Here is a 21,421-nt window from a genome sequence, read left to right as displayed (position 1 = left end):
TGCCTTGGAGAAAGCTGACTATAGAATGAACTTTAAGGCAAATAAGCCTTTCCTCCTTTAACTCTGGGTGTTGGGTATTATGTTTGAGCAATGAGAAAAGTAACTAAGACACCAGAGATCTGATGTGAAGACTACAGAATTCCTGTCATGAAAGAATCTTAGAAAAATAATACTGAATGAAAAAAAGCAAATCTCAATGAATATATAATACTTATAATGCTCACAAAAGGAAAAACAGAAGACTGTGCTTTTTAGACATATACAGATGTGTCAAAAAAAGTATTTTAAGAGATGTGCAGGAAAGATAAATCCAAGATTTAGGATGTGATTACTTGTAGACAGAGGCAGAGGAGCACGTCAGGACAGCAGTTGGAAGACTACAGCTCATGGCCAAATCCAGGCCACCACTACTGTTTGTATGGTCCTCAAACCACAAGTGGCTTTCACATTTTATAAATGGTGAGAAAAAAAGAGTAATATTTCATAGCACATGAAAAGTATATAAAATCCTAATTCCAGTGTTGATAATAAAGTTTTATTGGAACACATCCATGCTCATGCCTTTTCACATAGTCTCTGTGCTGTAATACAAAATTGAGTGGTTATGAGAGAGAGACTTTCTGGTCCAGAAAAATCATGAATATTTGCTATCTGACCCTTTACAGAAAGCCTTTAGCTCTTTAGCTCAGGGATGAGTTATATAAACTGAACTTAGTGTTCTACTTCCTGGGTATATTACTCTGGTTCCTCATTTACACAGAATTACATACATTCTTTTCCATTTATATTTTAAAAGAAGATCTGGAAATACTATCTTTTCAAAATAAATAAATTAGTGTGTAACTAAATTAATACATAAGATGCTCTATAACAAAGATCAACAAACTACATCAAGTCAAATCTAGCTTCTGTCAGATTTCTAAAGTAAAGCCTTTCTAGTAGCCTCCCTGCTACGGTAAAACTGCATAGTTGCATAAGACAGGGGTTCCCAACCCTGGTATACATCTGTGGTCTGTTAGGAAACAGGCCATACATCAGGAAGTAAGCAGCAGGCATGGGAGCTACGTCTATATTTAACGTAAGAACCACCATATTTATAGCTTTCAATCGTTTTTTCTGGCTGCATGTAGAAAAAGCAGTCAGAAATCTGACTCATGAGAAAGATCTGATGCACAGATTCTGTCATAGAGATGGAGAGGCCACTTGGAGAGGCAATACCCTGTGAGTAGCAAGTGCCCCAGGCCAGATTGTGGACAAACAATTGAGATCTGAGTCCTACAGCAGAGAGGAAATGAACGTTGCTAATTCCTTGAGGAAGGCGGGAGGATACTGCTGTACTTGAGCCTGCACATGGTGGTGCTGTCGGCTGACACTTCCATTTCAGTTTTATGAGAGATGAACAAAGGACCCAGCTGAACGTGCCAGATTCTTAACCCACAGAAAGTGTAATAAGCCCTCTTTACAGCAACTTGACTCAGAGTAATAGAAACTACCAGACAAGAACATTTGAATAGTACTTCTATCTCATAATAAAAAGTTTCAATTTAGAACTTAAAATTCATGCGACTTCTTCTTCTTTCCACAGTTAACTCAGCTCTCACTTTTGCTTCCTGACTTACATTACTAGTTGTCACTAACCTATTTCCAGAAGACTGTCATGTAGGTCAGTGAACACACCCTGAATTTGAGCCAGCGCCATCTAATGGCTAGGAGCCTGGATAACAAAAAGGAAGGAGGGAACTGCTCAATATTGATCTACTATCCTTGTGGAGTAAGCACATTTTCTGCTGTTGCTGCTGCCACCACCTTGAAAATCAGACTCCAGGTTCTTCAGTCTTTGGATCCTTACCAGTATCCTCCAGGTGACTCTAAGGCCCTCAGTCTCAGACTAGAAAATACACTATTGATGTGCCTTGTTCTGAGGCTTCAAGTTTTTTGGATAAAGCCACTATTACCTTGCCTGGCTCTCCAGCTCTCACACCGTGATTGGGTCCTTTCCAGCCTTTTTGGTTGTGTCAGTCAATTTACTAAATCTTCTTTTATACAAATATATATTCCACTTCTCTGGAGAATCCTTATAAATACACTATGCTATATTGTTCTCCTATATGCATATTTGTATATACTTGGCCAATATTAGATTATTAAGTACTGTATTAAACTTTATACCTGTACCACTCCCAAATTTGGTGAAACAAATAATAATATTGTGACAATTAACCTTAATTGTGTCAGCCTGATCAGTTTGAGAAGTGAAGAAAGAAAAAAAGAGAGAAAAAGGGAGGGAACAAGGAGAGAAGAAAAGAAGGAGGAAGGAAGGAAGCAAAAATGAAAGAAAGAAGAGTGTGTGAGAGAGAGACAGAGAGAAATAGATTGGCAGGCAAAGTACATTTCTGGGTATGTCTAGGTGGGCATGGAGGCATGACTTCGGTACTCTGTATAGTCACAGACCTCTTCCTCACTGACACTGGTCCCATTTGCTTTCCAGTAACAATGAACCAAGAAGCTTTACTCTACTATGCCTTTTCACTGTGATGTTTCCGTCTTAGAACCAGGCAACTGTGGACTAATCCCCTGAAACACAGAAACATCAAGGCAAAAGGGCACGGTGGGAGAAGCTGACCAACTCACAGCATCCAGAAAGAGACAGCAAGGGACAAACCAGAGAGAAAAAGGCCAGTCTCCAAGATCATGCTCCATCGATGAAGTTAGTGTTTTCACAATCCAATCACCTATCCAGGAGTCTCTTAATCCAGGCAAACTGACAACTGAGTCTTATAGCCAATAGTGCATTAAGAGCAAGAGTACAACTATGTATCAGGGAAATGAGAATGCAAGCAAATAGTTTTAAGGGAAAACAGAAGTAATGAATCTGAAAACATGAATTTTTGAAATAAAAATAAACTCATAGCAGAAGAAACAGAACTAAAGAATATTTAAATGGGCAAAAATGTTAGCTCTAGTAATCCTAGGAAAGAGAAAAAATCATATAAAATCATAAAACAAAAGTACAAAAAAAGATATTAGACACAAAAGTTCTACTCCACCAATGTACTAGTTTACTTGAAGAGAAAAAGAAAAAGCAACATTTGAAGAATGTTAAATGAGAATATTTCCAGAATAAAAGGTAAATATTTATACTGGAAACAAGCAGTGACAAGCTAGGTTAGGTCTATGAATAACAACAACAGCAACAACAAAACCAACTGAGAGTCAAATTCAAATGAAACTGCAATTACATCAAGAATAATAAACAGCATTGAGGGTCATTAGAAAGCAAAAAACTTGCTCAGGAGGCTGAGGCAGGAGGATCGTTGTGAGTCTGCAACCAGCTTGGGTCCCAAAGTGAGCTGAAGGCCAGCCTGAATTACATAGTGAGACCCTGTCTCAAAAACATACACATATGCAAAAGCAAAAAACTCCTTAAAAAGGATTATGATCCAGAACATCATGTCTTACTAACACCAGGGAAAGAAGATGATAAAGAACTTTAAAAGTGCTCTAGGGAAAAAAAACCCTGTAAATTTAGACTTGTTTATCCAAATTATTATTCAAGATTCACTTATATCCATGATGGAGTACGAGGGACTGGATCTAACCTCCATGTTAAAATATATGAAGAAAATGCTTTCAGACACTGACCAATAGGCAGCACTGGGCATGATCCTTAAGACAGGGGAAATGAGGAAGGTGTAAACTCCACTTCTAGACTTTGCACTCAGAAAGAGTTTCAGCATGCAGCACACGGAAAGCTATAAACAGAGCTCAGCAGTTTTTGAGTTGAGAAAACAGCATTCAGAGGTTGGAAAGTTAAAAGCAACTAAGATTTACAGATCTGAGTGGCAAAGAACAGAGCGCTGCAGAGAGAATGCTGAGGACCTGAAGAGGGCGCCTAGGGTCTCCTGCTAAATGATCAAGAACATATTGTCAGTATTTACTGATTCTCAGTCAGAGCTGTAACTATTTCATGTTTCCAACAGCCATAGTGGAAAGATCTCCAAAGTAACAAAGCACTGGAAGCTCAAAAGAGTAATACAATTACAGTAGGGCCATCTTAGCACCAAACTAAATACTGTTCTACATTGCCTAGGATAGGCTCAAAGGCAAGCCTTGAAAGGTTCAAATTATTTCCAAATAATTTAACCATTCTCTAAAATAAAGCCTTCAGATATTAAAGAATACAAAAAAACTGAAGACAAAAATGCAATACATAGTATCCTATCACAAATCACTGGGCTTATAAAAAAAGGAGTGGATGATTTTAATGAGGAAAAAATCCAATCAACAAATACAGATTTGGAAATAATAAAGATGATAAAATTAGTAAGCAGAAACTTAAATAGCTGTTATACTTACACTCTATATGTTGAAGAAGGTAGAGAAAAGCATAGGAATTATAAAGAAAGAAATAAAAACACTCCAAAGCCACTTTAAAGGATAAAACATACATTATCTGGGTGGGGGATATAACTTAGTGCTAGACTGTTTGACTCACATATGGCCCTCCTCAAAATATTCCTCGAAAACCCATTATCTGAGATAAAAAAATTAATATGATAGAGCAGAAGATTAGTGTTCTTAAAGAAATAAAAAATAATTCAAAATGAAATATGGAAAGAAAAGGAGAAAAAGATATCAGTGGCAAGCACTTGTGTGAACAATAAACATCTAATACATGTATACTGACATTCTAGAAGAAGAAAAACAGTGGGAAACAGAAGTTTTTGAAGAAATAGTGGCTGAAATTTTCCAAATTTTATTAAAACCCCCAGAGATCCAAGAAGTTCTAAAAATAAGTATAGAACCAAGTTTAAAGGGTAAATTATTTTAATGTATAAAACTATATTCACCAAAAATTTTGTTGAAAACAAAGGAAACATTTTTTTTCATACTTAACAAATACTAATCAAATGCACCATCACTGCAAATTATCATTCAAATGTGAGGATGAAATAAGAGCATTTCTAAAAAAACCTTGGAAAGTTTCTCTTCAGGAGAATTACCCAGATACTCACTAGCATGAAGCAAAGTAGAGCTGAATAGTGGAATATAAGGAATGATGCCAAAGACAAAAATTATTAAATATTGGTAAATCTAATAAGAATCTTAAAATATTTTGAATAAAAATCTATAATAAAAACTCTAGATACCATTAACAAGGAGCTATGGGAATGGGAAAGGCAGGAGGTATTCTTCTATCTAGAAGAAGGACACAAATACAGATTAATTCTAGATATTAGGAAAACAAAATAAGCATGTATGTTGAAAACATAAACATTAAAAATTATAACTATCTTTTGATGATACCATTTTAAAGAAAAAAATCTTATATTAAATAACTACATTAATAAACTCATACTATAAAATTATGATATGTAATAAGTCTATTCAAAATATATTACCATCTAATTGAATTACATATTAGTTGTTCTGTAAAAAAAGTTCAAAAAAATTTATGGGCATGCCAAAATTACTAAGAGTTTAAACTACTGGAATGATTACTTAAAAGTATATCTAGGACACAGGACTTAAATAACGCAATTAGAGGCTTTAATTTTGTCCTCATTTGTTTCTAGGCAAATAGAGTTGCACAAACCTTTATCTAAATATTTCCCATTTTTCTAAAATTCCTTGTTGATAAAAAGTATTTAAAACCAAAAACATATTGGAGAAAAAAATTCCATTAATTTGAGAACTCAATTTTCTAGTATCTGAGTGGCTATACTATTCTTTTTAAAGAAAGAAACCAAACAGTAGAATTTCACTGTATGTATAAAACATGTAGCAGAATACAAAATAATAAGATATATCAGAACTTCATAGTCTGCAAATTATTTTTGAGTATCTTCATTAAACATATTCAAATACGTACTTGTGATGGTAACAGAGATTGATTCTAGGGTCTTCATACTGAGTACATCTCCAGCCCTTTGTATTTATAAATTTTGAGAAAGGGTCTCCCTAAGTTATTCAAGCAGGACTCAAATCTGCCATTCTCCTGCCTTGGTCTCCAAAGTTCTGGTATTTTAGACATGTGCCACCTTTCCCACTGTAACTCTTTTTATCTGTACTTACATTATTCCAGAGTTTTACTTTGAATACTAGTATGTTCAAATGCTCAAAAAACAAAAAAAAGTCATACCATATGTCCTTCGGCTCGTGCTTTATTCTGCATAGCTTCCTGCTTTCGTTGTAGAAATTCTTCTACTTGTTTAGCTCTTTCTATAGCTAGGTGCCCTTTTTGCCTAATTTGGACAAATCATAAAGTTAGCAATACTGAACATTAAATATTTCAGATAGTTAAAAATTATATTTATTCTAAGTATTTTTTCACTGCAAAATACAACATTTTTTTGTGAGACAGCATCTTACGATGTAGACCAGTATTATGATATGTAATAAGTCTATTCAAAATCCCGTCTCAAAAAGACAAAATAATAATAAAATAAAAAAATAAAAATTACATATTTCTCGTTTTTAGACTTCACATAATAATTTTGGTGTATTACTGAGGATTGAAGCTAGGGTCTTCACTGAGCTACATTACCAGACTTTTATTTTGGGACATGATCTTGCTAAGCTGCTAAATTGTCCAAGCTAGCCTCAAACTTGCCATTCTTTTGTACCAGCCTCTCAAGAATGCTGGCATGACCATCACATCCAGTTTAATTTCTTTAACATTCTTTTTGCAACAACTACTATGGAAACAAATATATAAAAATATTTTAAGTATTAACTCAAACTGCAAAAACTTAAAATCTACTTCATTTACCTTATATGGTACTACTCAACAGTTTATGTGAAATTTCCATCAGGAATTTTCTAGGACTAGATAAACTCTAAACTGGTTTAAGGGCCTGTTACCAAATGACTCACAGATATGTCTGAATAGTTGATCTTAATCTAGTTCTGCAACACTAAATTAAAAAATGTACTTCCCTACAGTCATGTTAGCTTATGAATGTGCAATTTTTCCAGCCTTTTAAAGTGTACATATGTTGTCCTCTAGCAGTTATGTACACCGTATGACTGAGATTAAAAAGGTATATTCATTCTAAATTCAACATAGGCTGGGGATTTAACTCAGCAGCCCGAGCACCTGCCTGGCAAGCATGAGGTTGCAAGTTTGATTCCAGTAACAAACAAACAAACAAGCAACCTATTTCTGTATATAACCAGGTAAGGCTGTACCCTACTCTGCTACAGCCCCATTTATAGGTGCTTGAGTTTGATGTGGACAGATAAACTATGAGGTGTTGGGCTCTTACATACCATTTAAATTGTGTGACAGCTACTCGGGCCGTGGAAGCCCATATCACCATGTACAACCAGATAAAATAGCTTATTTCTCAATCTTGATTGCACTGACTTTCTTTAAACTACAGAAATAAAACATGTTTCAGTCCGCATCCTAAGGTAAAATATGTGTACAGTGTTTGTCAGTCTAAATCTCCAGCTGGCATACTTTAATACAGCAGTTGCTCAGAAATATTTTACTAAGAACCTGGTCAGATGTATAAGAGCTTTGATTTTCATATGTATGTACCCACAGCAGTAACTACCTGCTTCCTGTAATTATATGATTATAAGTATTGTCTCACTGTAGTAATTTCCTAAACTGGTTTAAATAAGCAGGCTAGTTGAAAACATGTAACAATTCTGTTTGTTTTATTGTTCTTGTTTTTTTGAGACAAGGTCTCACTATGTCACTCAATCTGGCCTTGAATTTGCGGCAATTCTCCTGCCTCAGTTTCTTAAATTCTGGGATTAGAGGCATGTGTCACCATACCCGGTCACAACAATTCTTTTAACACTATTTCTTTTTTCCTTTATTTATTAAACAAATATTTAATTAAATGGCCATAATTTAGACATTATACTAGTCTTTAAAGATAAAAAGGTGACTAAAACAGAATTCCAGGAAGCAAGGTTGGTTCAAAATATATGAAAATCAGTTTCACAAATGCTGTGACTCCTTATGTTTCAAGCCTATAAAATAAGTGTCTTTTTCCCATGCATAACCATTTATCACTTCATATATACTACGCTCGTATTCTTTTGTATCTTAGCCCTGATTTTTATTCTCTTTATTCTCTAAAGTAGTAGAATTACGTTAATCTTTTGGCACAAACTATATATCTGTCTTACGCTCATGGGGGATAAAGAGGAAAACAGTCAATTTACTTTTTTTTTGTTTTTTATTTTGGTCTTTTTGAGACAAGATCTTGCTATGAGTTCAAATTGGCCTTGAATTCACGGGTCCAGAACTTCCAACAATCCTCCTGTCTCAGTATCCCAACTGCAGAGATTACAGGTGTGCATTACCATGCTCATCTTCAGTGTACTTCTTAATAGTTATTCTCTTTATGAACCATTGAATTGATATGTAAATGCTCTTTTATAAAAATTATAAAGTTATAGGACTTGCTATCAATAAAACATTGGAATGGATTAATAAAAGAATGGTATATGTAAACATATATTTAACACAAAATAGTAAGACATTAAAAATTTGGATAGTAAAATACACAGACATTAAAATGGGTTAAAACATATCATATAATAGGAAAAAATATCAAACAATACGGTAACTATGGTATTCTTTGAGGAATAATTATTCTAAGACAAATTTTTTACTCTGATAAGAAGAGGGGAAAAAGTTCCTGTCTTTCTTTCTCTCATTGTAAATCCGTGAGGAAGCAACAAGGTATTAGAAAGAACTTCATATTCCTATTCCAGGCTTAAATTCTTTATTGATATGGGAAATTTAAAAACTCTGAAGGATGATTATGAATAGAATATTTGGTGGAAATAAGTACCAATAACTTGTTAGATGCTAAAGAAATTTTCAAAAAGTATAAATTTAAAAGCAAAATAATACATAAAGTTTTCACTGTGTTCTACACTTACTACACAAAAGGTTAATGACGCAAGTCTGAATCTCACTACAAGATGCCTATCAGAATAGCGAATGGTGATGAGGAGAACAATCACAGTAGTAAAAAGTAGCAGCTAATATTTAATCAGGCTCTCATAACAGAACCAGTTCCAAAGTATCTTACTTACACAATTAATCCTCATTATTCATTTATTCCATGTTTGTCATCTGGTCGACTTTCTTCCCACTCCCCAAACCGAGATGCACGCACTTTGATGATTGTGGCATGTGTTAAATTGTGGAATTATTTTTCTTAATTTAACCTATTGGAGTACATACTCTATGATAAGAAAAACAGTTGCCAGGGATATTAGCTCATTGGCATAGCTCCTGCTTGGCAAGCATGAGGTTCTGAGCTCAATTCCTGGTATCAGAAGAAAAAAAAAAGTTTATTTTTTAATGGTAAAAGGTAAAATTTTTTAAAAAAGCATCTGGGCCAGGGCCAGGGATATAGCTCAGAGGCACAAGCATCTGCCTGGCAGGGATGAGATCATGAGATTGATACATGGTACCCCCCCAAAAAAAGTTATCCACCTAAATGAGACAGAATGGTTTGTGAGCAAAGATATTGTGGTTGAAACCTGATCATATTGGTATTTTTAAAACAAAACAAAAAAGAAAAGAAAATGAAAAAAAACTCCTAATTTGATGATAATGGTATTGGTGGAAGTGACAGTAGGAGGAAGGACACTGCAAAAATTCCCTTAGAGCAATGCTATCCAAATAACCACTAATGAAAGAGATGTAAAATTTACAGCTTAAAGGCCCCTTCATTCGGGCTTATTTCTAGTATTCCAGCCTTACATCAGATTTAAAGAGTTATCAGGGAAGACTAGTTAATTCATATAGGGACAGGTGACCATCCAGTGTGGGGTCTTTATCACTAGTAGTCTATTACTAAGTTTTCAGCAGCTTTCAACAATATAAGCAAACTATAAAATCTATACAAATTCAATATTACTTAATCCAAAACTATGTATAGTCTAAAAGTATGTCACCCTATTTTTTTTCTACATTGAAATGTTTGCTCTTACCAAACATTTCATCAGGCTCATAACTTTTTTTAAAAATTGGCTTACTGGGTGAAATTAAAAGTTGAATATCTGCACTGGTTTATACATTGTGCCAACCTGAGAAGTTTAGAAGTTTAATAAAGCTACTCAGCAGAGAACCAGGGTCCTCACTTTGTAAATATCCTCATCCTGTGCAAGAGGAGAGGAGGGTACCAAGATAGTGTGAATACTACACATGCTCTAGGAGGTGGTAGCCTCTTAGAATATAAGGGAGGAAAAGGGGCTAAGATATTCTAAACAAAGAGAGAAGCAGGTACAAAGGAATAAACACAAGAATAAAAACAGTAATGTCTACCTCTCCACTCTCATAGGTACAGAAAGAAGCAGAAACAAGATAATGACATGGAGGCATATAAGCCTCTAAGAGAATCTGCATACAGAGAGAGAACCAGGCATTCAGGAACTACAATTTGATCCATGGGAAGTGAAATGTCATTTCCTCAATTTTCTTAATTTATGCTGTTCGTAAACCTTTACCAAACATATCTTTATCTGATCTGATAACTTTCAGACTCAAACATACCTGCTTTGCTTTGTTTTTTGAGGTGGTGGGAATCAAACCTAGGGCTCATGTATGCTGGGTACAATGAGTCTACCACTGAGCTATACCCCTTTTATTGATTTTTATTGTTTTGTTTTGTTTTAAATTTTGAGACAAGTCTTGCTAAGTTGCCCAGGCTGGCTGTGAATTTGTGATTCTCCTGCCTCAGGTTTCTGAGTAACTGGGATAGGCATATGTCACAACACCCATCTCCTAATAAATTTTATCTAAGTCATGTTAGTTGTAGTTATAATCTACTGAGACTATTTTGTTTCTTAATATATATAAATAATTAATTTCATTGCTTTCTAGAAATACGATGACTGTATTCTAAATTGCTTATTTACTTAAAAGTGAAAATATTTTAAGGAGGATAAGCCTTTAAATCAAAGTGAAACAATTTCACTAGGTAAATATTTGACAATATTTACCTAGATTCTGGTAAATATCTAAGTTTAGAAGTAGCCATTCTGTCCAGTTGGACCCGTGGGAGGGAAAAAAAAAAAAGAAGTAGACATTCTGTCCTAACATAAAGTAAAAGAGCTGAACAAAATGAAAAATCAGTAACTCTCATTAGATCCTTCAGAGATGAGGTAAGAGGGCACACTACTGTCCCCACAGCTGTAGAGACAGACAGGCAGATACAGAGACTCACAATTTACCAGAGCAGAAGTCTCCATGGGAAACACTATCAGGATAGAAAAACAGACTATAACTGATGAACCATTAAGGCTCAGTGCAAACAATTCTGAAACTCCTGAGCACTCAATCTGAGGAGAACTTTCACACTTTTATGACATTATCTCTAGAAACTCTACCAGCTTCTCAGAGTTAAAAAATCTCTTCTAGTTTCCAAGAGGAAAAAAAAATCATTTAAAAATATGTTACAGGAGTCTATTTGTAAAACTGCTTGCCCGCAGAAGAAATTGTTTTGGTTCAGCCTCATCTGCTGGGGGATTTATCAGTTTCACCTACCTAGGTAAAAGAAAATGGTCAACTCTAGTAATCTCTAGCTTTCTACAGAGAAAATGCAAATACACAAACTCAGTCCTTTCCAGCTATCCAGAGCCATCTAAAGAGAAAAAAAAAAACTGAAAAATGACTGGTAAAATTCACAGCCCAAGAGCAAAAGCTAACCAAAAGGATGAGATCTATTACAGAATATTTCTCTTTTCTTCACAGTTTACTATAATATTACTAGAGGTTTATTTACAATTACTCTTATCTAGCTATGTTTATCATAGCTACATTGTAACAGAAGGCAAGGCAAAGTAAGACAGGAATGATGGAATTATCAGATCAGGAATTTTTAAAAAAACTATTATCATATCAAGGTCTTTAATGAAAAAAGCAAATGCATAATGTAAGCAGAGACATGAAAATTCTAAGAAAGAATAAAAATGAGATGCCAGAGGAAAAAAATCACTGTAACAGAAATGAAGAATGCCTTTGAAGGACTCAGTAGTAGATAAAGAGAGTCAAAAAAAGAGCCACTAACCAGTATGACAAGATAGTATGACAAGAGACACTTCCAAAAGTAAAAGTAAAAGAGAGAAGAATGAAATAAAAAAACAACAGAATATCCATGAACTGTGGGATAACTATGAAATATGTAACATACATGTAATGAAAGTATCAGAAAAGGAATAGAAGCATCACTTACACTAATAATGACTAAGAATTTCCTCTAAACTAATTTAAAACATCAAACCACAGATCCAGAGAACATGAAGTATATGTCAATCAACAGAATATCGAAATACAGGAGGCAAAAACAGAACCGGAAGGATAAAAAGATGAATATACTATAACCGTCAGAAACATCAACACCCCTGTATCAAAAATGGGGACATCCACCAGGCAGAAAAAGCACTGACATAGTTGAACATCATCAATCAACTGGTGTAATTAACATCTATGAACTACTTCATCCAACAACAACATTCTCAAGTTCAGATAGATACACCCCAAATAGGCCATTCTGGGCCTTAAAACAAAGTGTAACAAATTTAAAAGAAGGGATATGTTTGTTCTTATACCATAATCAAATTGATATAAAACTCAGAATCAGAAAGATAACAGGAAAATTTTGATATATTCTAAATAACATTGGTTGGAAAAAGAAAGCCCAAGAGAAATTTTTAAATAAGTTAAAATCTGTAGGACACAGTAAAAGCAATGCTTACTGGGAAATTTCTAGCACTGAATACATATATTACAAAAGAAGAAAGATCTAAAATCACTCACCTCATCTTCTACTTTAGGAAATTGGAAACAGAAGAGTGAATTAAATCCAAAGAAGCAGAACAAAAGAAATAATACAAGAACAAATCAATGAAATCAAAACAGGAAATCAATAAACAAGAATCAATAAAACTAAAGGCTGGCTACCTGAACAGATCATCAAAAATCAATAAGCCTCTAGCAGAGCTAAGGAAAAGAGAGCAGACAGCAATTATTAATATCTAAAATAAAAGAAAACATACTATTACAATTCTATAGGCATAAAAAGAATAAAGAAATATTACAAGCAACTCTACCCACAAATTTTATAACCTAGATGGAACAGACCAATTCCTCAAAGCAATAATTGGCAAAAATTCATCCAATGAGAAACAAATATTCTGAATAGGCCCATATTCATTAAAGAAACTGAATTAATGACCTTCTTAAACTCATCAGGCCTAGGACATAAAACACTGAATTCTACCAAATATTTAAAAAAGAAATTATACTAATGTACTTAGAGCATCAAAACACGTGAAGCAAAAACTGATGGAATTACAGGGAGAAAAACATAAACACTACTATTACAATCTCTTCCAAAAAACAGAAGCAAATGAAATATTTTAGAACTCTTCTCATGAGGACACTATTATCCTACTTTCCAAACCAGGCAAAAATATAAGAAACTTACACACCAATTCTCCCATGAATACAAACACAAAAATATTAGCACATTGAATTCAACAATATATAGAAAGATTTATATCCAAAATCAAGTGAAACTTATGTCAGATGTGCAAGGTTGCCTCAACAGACAAAATTCATTATATCAATGAGCTAAAAAAGAGAAATTGCCTGTCATGGTGGTGCACACCTGTAACCCTAGCACTCAGGAGGCTGAATCAGGAGTACTGCAATTTCAAGGTCAGCCTCTGACACATAGTGAGACACTGTCTAAAAAGAAAACAAAAGCCAGGGATACAGCTCAGTGGCACAGCAACTGCCTGGCTAGCACGAGACCCTGAGTTCAATTCCCAGTACCCAAAAACAAAAAACAAAAACCGAGAAGAAAACAAAAGAAGAAAAATCACATGAACACATGAACAATGATAATTGTAAAAAAGAAATCACTTTTTCAAATGCAGCATCCATTCAGGGTGGGGAGGCTCAAAAAACTTAAGAGGGGAACTTCTAGAACTTCATAAAGAACATCTACAAAAACCTAAAAGCTAATGTCATAACTTAATGATAATAAACGTATAACTTTCTTGCTAAGATCAAGAATAAGGTAAGATGTTCTTTCTGCTTTTCAGTATCATAGTAGAAGTTCTAGATAAAGCAGGAAGGCAGAAGGACATAGAGGTAATAGATTGGGAAGAAAAAAATAACACTACTTTTGTTCACAGATGACATGATTGTCTATGTGGAGAATCCTGAAAAACTGACCAAAAATTTCCTAAAATTAATAAGCAATTATGAAAAGGCTTCAAAATACAAGCTTAATCTACATAGTTACTTTCCTAACAGCAATGAACAAGTGTATTTTGAAGTTAAAAGCATGCTATGATTTACATTTAGTACCCCCAAAATTAAATATGTAGGTACAATTAACAAAATATGCATAGATCAAAATGAGGAAAACTATCACAGTCTAAAGAAAAATACCAAAGAAGAATAAAATAAAAAGAAAAATATTCAATACAATAGAAAGGACAGGAAGATTCAATACTGTCAAGATGTCAATTCCTCCCAAATTAAACCTACAGATTTAACACAATCTTACTTAAAATCCCAGCAAGCTATTTTGTAGATATTGACAACTTGACTTAGTTTACATGAAGAGGCAAAAAATAACAAACAAACAAACAAACCACACCAAAATAGTCAACTCAATATTGAGAAAAAAAAAAAAAAAGAAAATAGGAGAATTGAAACTAATTTTACGACTTACTATAAAGCTATTGTAATCAATACAGTACAGTGTTGGCTAAACCACATATGTAGTGTACAATTATATCAGGAGACAGAGAGCTTAGAAATAAACCCACAAAAATACAGTGAATTGATCTTTGAAAAAGGAGCACAAGCAATTCAAGGGAATAACATGTATTTAAGAAATGCTGTCAAACAACTAGGCTTCTACATGCAAAATGGTGAATCTGGATACACACCTTACAACCCCCACAAAACTTAACTCAAAATGAATCACAGACACAAATGTGTAACACAAACTATGAAGCACCTTGTAAGACAACAGAGGAGAAAACCTAAATGAACTTGGGTATTGTGATAACGTTTTAAATACAACACCAAGGCACAGTCCATAAAAAAAGTAAAACGGACTTCATTAAAGTTACAAATGTTTAGTCTGTGAAAGACAATATCAAGGAAATGAGAACACAAGCCATGGACTGCAAAAGACATATCTGGGATATGGATGCAGCTTAGTGATAGTGCTTGCCTAGCATGCCCGAGGCCCTGGGTTTGATCCTCAGCACTGAAAGAGAAGAAAAAAATCTGATAAAGATTATCCAAAAGACACAAAGAACTAATAAAACTGAATAACATAATGAATAGCCCAATTTAAAAAATAGATAAGACTAAAACAAACCACCAAAAAAATACAGAAATGGCATAAAGTATACAAAAAGATGCTCAACATCACATGTCACTACAGAATTACAATGAAAACATGAGTGTGATGTCCCCATAGCCAATTAAAATGGCCAAATCCAAAATACTGACATTATTGAGGATGATGGGAAGGCTCCTCTGGTGAGAGTAACCTGATAGAAATGCAAAATGGTACAGCCACTTTAAGACAGTTTGGTGGTCTGTTGTACAACTAAACATACTCTTCACATATGATCTAGCAGTCATGCTCCTTGGTATATTTACCCAAATGAGTTGAAAACATATCCAAATAAAAACCTACACACAAATTACCTGTAGCAGTCTTATTTACAATTTACATGGCAACTTGCAAGTAATGAAGATATCTTTCATCAGGTTGATGGATAGACTGTGGTACACAGATAGAATGGAATACCATTCAGTGTTAAATAGAAATGAGCTATCAAGCCATGAAAAGATACAGAAGTATCTCAAATATATATTAAATGAAAGATGCCAATCTAGAACAGCCACATACTACACGATTAGTTTGATATTATTCTGGAAAAAGTAAAACTATGAAGACAGTAATTTGTGGTTGCTGAGAGGAAGGGAAGGAAGGAGAAGGGAGGAAAAAATAGCTAGAGCACAAAAGATTTTTAGGACAATGAAACTATTTCATATGATGTTACCATAATCAGCACATACAGCTGTATGTTTGTTAAAGGCTATAGTATGTACAAGATCAAGAGTGAGCCCTAATGTAAAATTTAGGTACTAACAGGCCAGAGCAAGAAACCTCACTCAGGGGAGGATACTAGGGAGGGCCATGGTGCATGTTTGGATGAAGGATATATTGGAACTTTGCATTTTCCATTCAGTTTTGTTATGAACCTAAAATGCACTAAAAATAAACTTTACTAATTAGAAGATATACACTAGAAAGACCTGTAACAGAGGTAGATGAAAATCTCATACAGAATATGGTTTATCATTCAAAAATACATGTGAGCTTTTCTTTTTCAAAAATGGAAAGTATCTAGAATCACACCTTATGTATGTTTGTAATTTATAATATATTCATAATGTTATTTTATACTTTCCTTAGTTGTTTTTTGTACTCAAGTACACTTACTTTTAAAATGTACTCAAGGACATTTTAAACACCTATTATCATGCAAGAAAAGTCTTAAAGATTTTTAGAATACCTTAAAATTACAAGGAAAAGATGCATAACTAAAATTTCACAAAATGTTACCTGTTCTATAACTCACCAGAATGTTCTACAGAAGAAATGGGAATGTCTAAGAAAACACATATGTATACTAATGAACAAATGGATTATACAAATTATAGTTATTGCCAGTTACCATAATTAAATTATTTTTAAAAAGAATAAGAAAGGGGTTGGGATTTAGCTCAGCGGCATAAGCACCTGCCTTACAAGCAGGCAGTCGTGAGTTTGATCCCTGGTACCGATAAAAATGAAAAAGACAAAAAAAAAAAAATAAAAAAGAAAAAAGAATAGGGAAGGTCTGTTGAAAACGATCACAAAGAGGTATAAATCAGAGATGAATGTGAAGAGGAAACATGCTAAGATGACAAAGAGAAAAATGGGCTTCTCAGTTTTGAAGAAAAGATATAAAATATTCTTTGGAGTTTTACATAAAATGTGAGTCCATTGAAATTTATATTCTGATTTATTTAAAGCAAATGGCGGAAACTATTGCTACCGTATGATGGCTAAAATTATCACATGTTCCTTTAAATGCTCCTTTACACACTATGTTTAGTTTAAATACTTTTGAGTTACAAAAATAAGGCAGAAGAGTTATGTGTTTGTAATAATGTAATCAAGGGCCAATTTTGCACCTGAAAAATTTATTCTGTCAAGGAAACAAAAAATATTCCAAGATTATAATGAAGAAAACATCTACAAGTATAGGTACTACGCTACGCATGACAAAAGACAGTTACACACAAGGATGAATTCATGGATCATCACAGTCCAACCTGTTTGAATTGGCTTGTTTAGACACGGCCTTCAATCTTTTCAAAGTTTTTCTAATAGCATCAGCATCAGGAAAATGGTGATGACCTGCAGCCCCATTAGGAAATCCTGGACGAACTCCAGGTAGAATTTCTCTGCAGATAGATATGCACAGTGACTTTCATTACGTTCTCTGAAGCAAAGCACAAATAACTTCTGCAGAACACAGCCATACCTTTCTGGAAGCCCTCCACCATGCACTTCTCCTTTCCATTTCACTTCATTATCTTCTGCTCTTTGTTTCTGCATTTGATCAAAAATGGCATGGTAATGTTCATACTGTCCTCGAGAAGAACAAGACGATGAAGCTACAGCCCCTCCACTGCCAAAAAAGGGAGCCTAGGGATTAAAAGAAGAGCTCTCACACATTTATCTTCTATTTGAAAGTCCTGTACTACCCTTAAATGGAAACAGTAAATTTCAACTTACTTTTTTTTGTTAGATGTGAGAATTTCAACTTTCAAAGAGCAATTATTTGAGTATATTAATAAACGTGGTCAAAAGCAAAATATTCTCATACTATGTTATAAACATTAACAATCAAGCAGTTGCATTCTTAGTTACTAATACAATTTAATGGGATAAGCAAAAACATTAAAATGTCACTAAATTCGTGCACATATGGAGAAATCTGCACTTAATTAAAAGATTCTGAAACAAGTTTACAGTAAAGAATTCAAGTGACTCTGTTCTATGAAATTTAAATGTCTATAGCGTCTATGAAGAATAGAACCTGCTTATACAACACACAAGCTTATATTTAATGAAAGCACTTGGCTTTTAACATACTCTAAATCTACTCATCAAGTACAGGAGGTATGAAGGTATAAACATTCCTAATACATACTATATATAAATAAAAGAGTCAAAATATGATATTTATTCTTAGTTTTCAAATATGTCGGGGACAAAAAAAGCACAGAACTAGAAAATATTTCAATCTTGTAGTAAATGAATAACAGTGATACTCCTAGGTAGTATGTACTAAGTAGGTTATAAAACTAGAATAAATTATTAAACATAAAAATCCCTATTTAAAAGAATGTCTTGTTAAAAAATTAAAAACAAACAAACTTGTCCTTGATAGCAATGCAATAGAGAGACCAGGTACAAGTCAAACAATTAAAAGTTAAAATAAGCCACATAAATAGATATTTTGGTGCTAGTGATAGGATAGAAAGGAAGACTGATGACAAACATAATTAGAAGGAAGGCAAACAGGGAGCTTTAAGGTTGAAGATAAAGGTTGATTTAGTGCTACTGATCATGTATGTATTCATGTAACCACAATAGAAAACATTTTTAAACTCTAGAAGGAATAGTATATCAAATAGTATATCAAAATATTTCTCAGGTCAATAAATCAATATTATACATTACATGCAGAAATAAGAGGACATCAAAGTAGAGAAAAACTAACTGGAGGACTGTTGCACTGACACTGAGCCAAGAAGACAAGAAGTACATAAAGGGAATCAATAAAAAAGAACATGTTCAATGGACTTACGGATTCTCTGCAGGACAATAAAAGAAAAAGGAAAAGATACAAAGACTCAATCAGAGACACAAGAACTCCCCCATAGGAAAATTCATAGTCAGAAAAGACATGTTAGAAAAGGATCAGAGTTTAAAGCAAACAATTTATTGTGGAAGAACTTCATTAAGATGAGAAAAGTGACAACCTCAAATGCAGAGGTCAACAGCATTGAAAATAAGACAGATATGGCTAAAGGGAAAGATCCTTTAAAACTTTTCCTTTTTTTTTTTTTTTTTTTTCTTTTGTGAAGTTTTGAAAACCAGTAGCCAGAATATTGAAAGTAAAGGAGGAAGAACTTCCTAGTAATAACATCTAAGTAAGAAATCTGGTTAAGAAAAGATACAAAGGTTTGGTTGTAGTTGCACATGCCTATAATCTTAATACTCTGGGAGGCTGAGGTAGGAGGACTCCAAGTTCCAGCCCAGTCTAGGTACCTTAGCAAAACCTTGTCCCAAAATAAAAATACATAAAAGGGATGGATGTAGCTCAGTGCCTAAGGCACTGAATTCAATCCCTAGCATCAAAACAAAACACTACCTCCAACAACAAAAAGAAATTCCACAAAACAATTAGAATTAAAAGCTTCAGTGTAATCTGATGAGAAATGTTTTAATATCTTAGAAGTGTAGGTTGTACACTGTAATTTTTAAAAATCACTTCAAAGCAATTATATATAACAAGCATGTTCTAATTACAGTACAAGAAAAGAAAGCTACTAGAAATAGGAAAGATATATAATTAGATGGGAAATTTCATGGAGTTTCTTGTACTTCTTCAAAATGAGCATTTTAGTCAAGAAGCAGAAGCAGAATTGATAAAAAGGTTTTATCAATCACATTTCCTGTAAAAGTTTACCTTTTAAATTTATTTCAATGGTAATATCTTGACTATGCATTCTAAAGTTTTCTGTGAGCAAAAGCAGGTAAACATCTCTGTAAATGTTTATACAGTACTCAGGCTGAAATTACTGTCTGAAAGTACTGAAGCAATGTAATCTTTTAAAAATCACCTTCATTGAAGCATGGATTATAAATCTTAAAATTCATCAATTATAAGCCTAGGTTGATACACTCACTAACCACAACAATCACAATTACCCCAGAAATATTCCCCTTGCTCCTTTGTAGCAAATGGCCTCTCAGTGCCGGAAACTACTGATCTGTTTTCTGTTACTATGGATTAGATCCGCCTTTCTTATAATTTTATATAAACAGAACTAAATGATACACATTCCTTTGTCTGGCTTCCTTAGTTCCGTCTGTTTTTGACACTGATCTATGTTGTTGAATGTGCAGAGTATTCCATTTTACTGCTGAATACTATTACAATGTATCTTCAAATTATAAGATACATATTAGATATACATCTAAATATAAGATACATATTTTGCATATTATGATCACCATAAGATCAAAACTATATATGGAACATACAGTTTTCCTAAAAACATTCATAAGAAATATAAAGTCTTAGATTTTTCAAATACCAGTCAAACTCAGACATTTAAATTATAAAAATAAAAACACAATGTAAGTATGTAATAAATAATATTAATTTTGAAATATTTCCCTTAATGTTGAGTTTCCATTTTACTTTTTGGGAGCTTTCTTGATTCACACTATACTGAGCTTCAAGGTCCTTAGTGAGCACGCACAAATCAAATAGCTTAGCATGGAATAGCAACATATGCTCAGGACTCTGGGAGGCTGAGCTAGGAGGATCGCAAGTTTGATCCCAGCCTGTACAAATTAGTGAGACAGCGAACCGGGGATACACTTCACTGTGAATGCCCTGAGCTCAATCCCCCATACTGCAAGGAGGAAAAAAACCCTAAGACAAGTGTTTCAAACTGAGGAATAAGTATAGAAACTAACACGGGGTTTGCTTTAAATAGGGGAAAATAAATTTTTTCCTCAATGAAAACATTATAGAAGTTTATAACGTGAAACAAAAATTTGTTATTCCCTTAGTGTTTAACTACTGAAAAGTTGTCTATTATCAAATATGATTGATAAAAGTAGACTTTAAGGATTAAATACTGCTTTAGACACAGGAAAAATACCTAATACACAGAAGATGTATGCAAAATATTACATAGAGGATATATATGAAGGAAGGACAGAAAAGCAATCAAAATCTCAATATCTGCACAATCAAAATCTCATGGACTTGCACAAAGTGTTTGACTAGATTCTTGGGTTCACACTTGGGATAAGTTTTCACTTTCTAACCATGAGAAATAAAGATTAAAGTCTGTCCAAGTTATTCTTTATTACTCAGGAAGTAGTTAAGTTCTACTTAAAGGTAAATGACTAAAAAGCACTGTATAAGTCTACATTAATACAGAATTGGAAAAACTGACTCAATGTATCATTGACATGTGTTATGAAAAAGTACATCTAAAGAGATAAAAAATGCACATTCAGGGCAGATTATTTATACC

The 21,421-nt window shown here is 33.7% G+C and overlaps 1 protein-coding gene across 18 annotated transcripts in view; it reads right to left on the bottom strand.

Moving 5' to 3' along the window:
- The window catches only part of Nek1 (NIMA related kinase 1), a 165,796-nt gene that overhangs the window by 102,147 nt on the left and 42,228 nt on the right, over positions 1-21,421 (bottom strand). For 8 of the 18 annotated variants that reach the window (XM_063234760.1, XM_063234759.1, XM_063234764.1 and 5 more), the window contains 3 exons: positions 17,617-17,780; positions 17,405-17,536; positions 6,143-6,245 (listed from right to left, as the gene is read on the bottom strand). In XM_063234760.1, the coding sequence (XP_063090830.1) occupies positions 6,143-6,245; positions 17,405-17,536; positions 17,617-17,780 (399 nt within the window). The remainder of the gene's footprint in view (positions 1-6,142; positions 6,246-17,404; positions 17,537-17,616; positions 17,781-21,421) is intronic. The other 10 variants (XM_063234766.1, XM_063234771.1, XM_063234770.1 and 7 more) reach the window with 3 other exon arrangements.

Source organism: Cavia porcellus, unplaced genomic scaffold (assembly GCF_034190915.1).
Source record: "Cavia porcellus strain 051 isolate PalLab524CR breed Dunkin Hartley unplaced genomic scaffold, mCavPor4.1 scaffold_24, whole genome shotgun sequence".
Lineage (NCBI taxonomy): Eukaryota > Metazoa > Chordata > Mammalia > Rodentia > Caviidae > Cavia > Cavia porcellus.
This window is presented reverse-complemented; position numbering and strand designations above follow the sequence as displayed.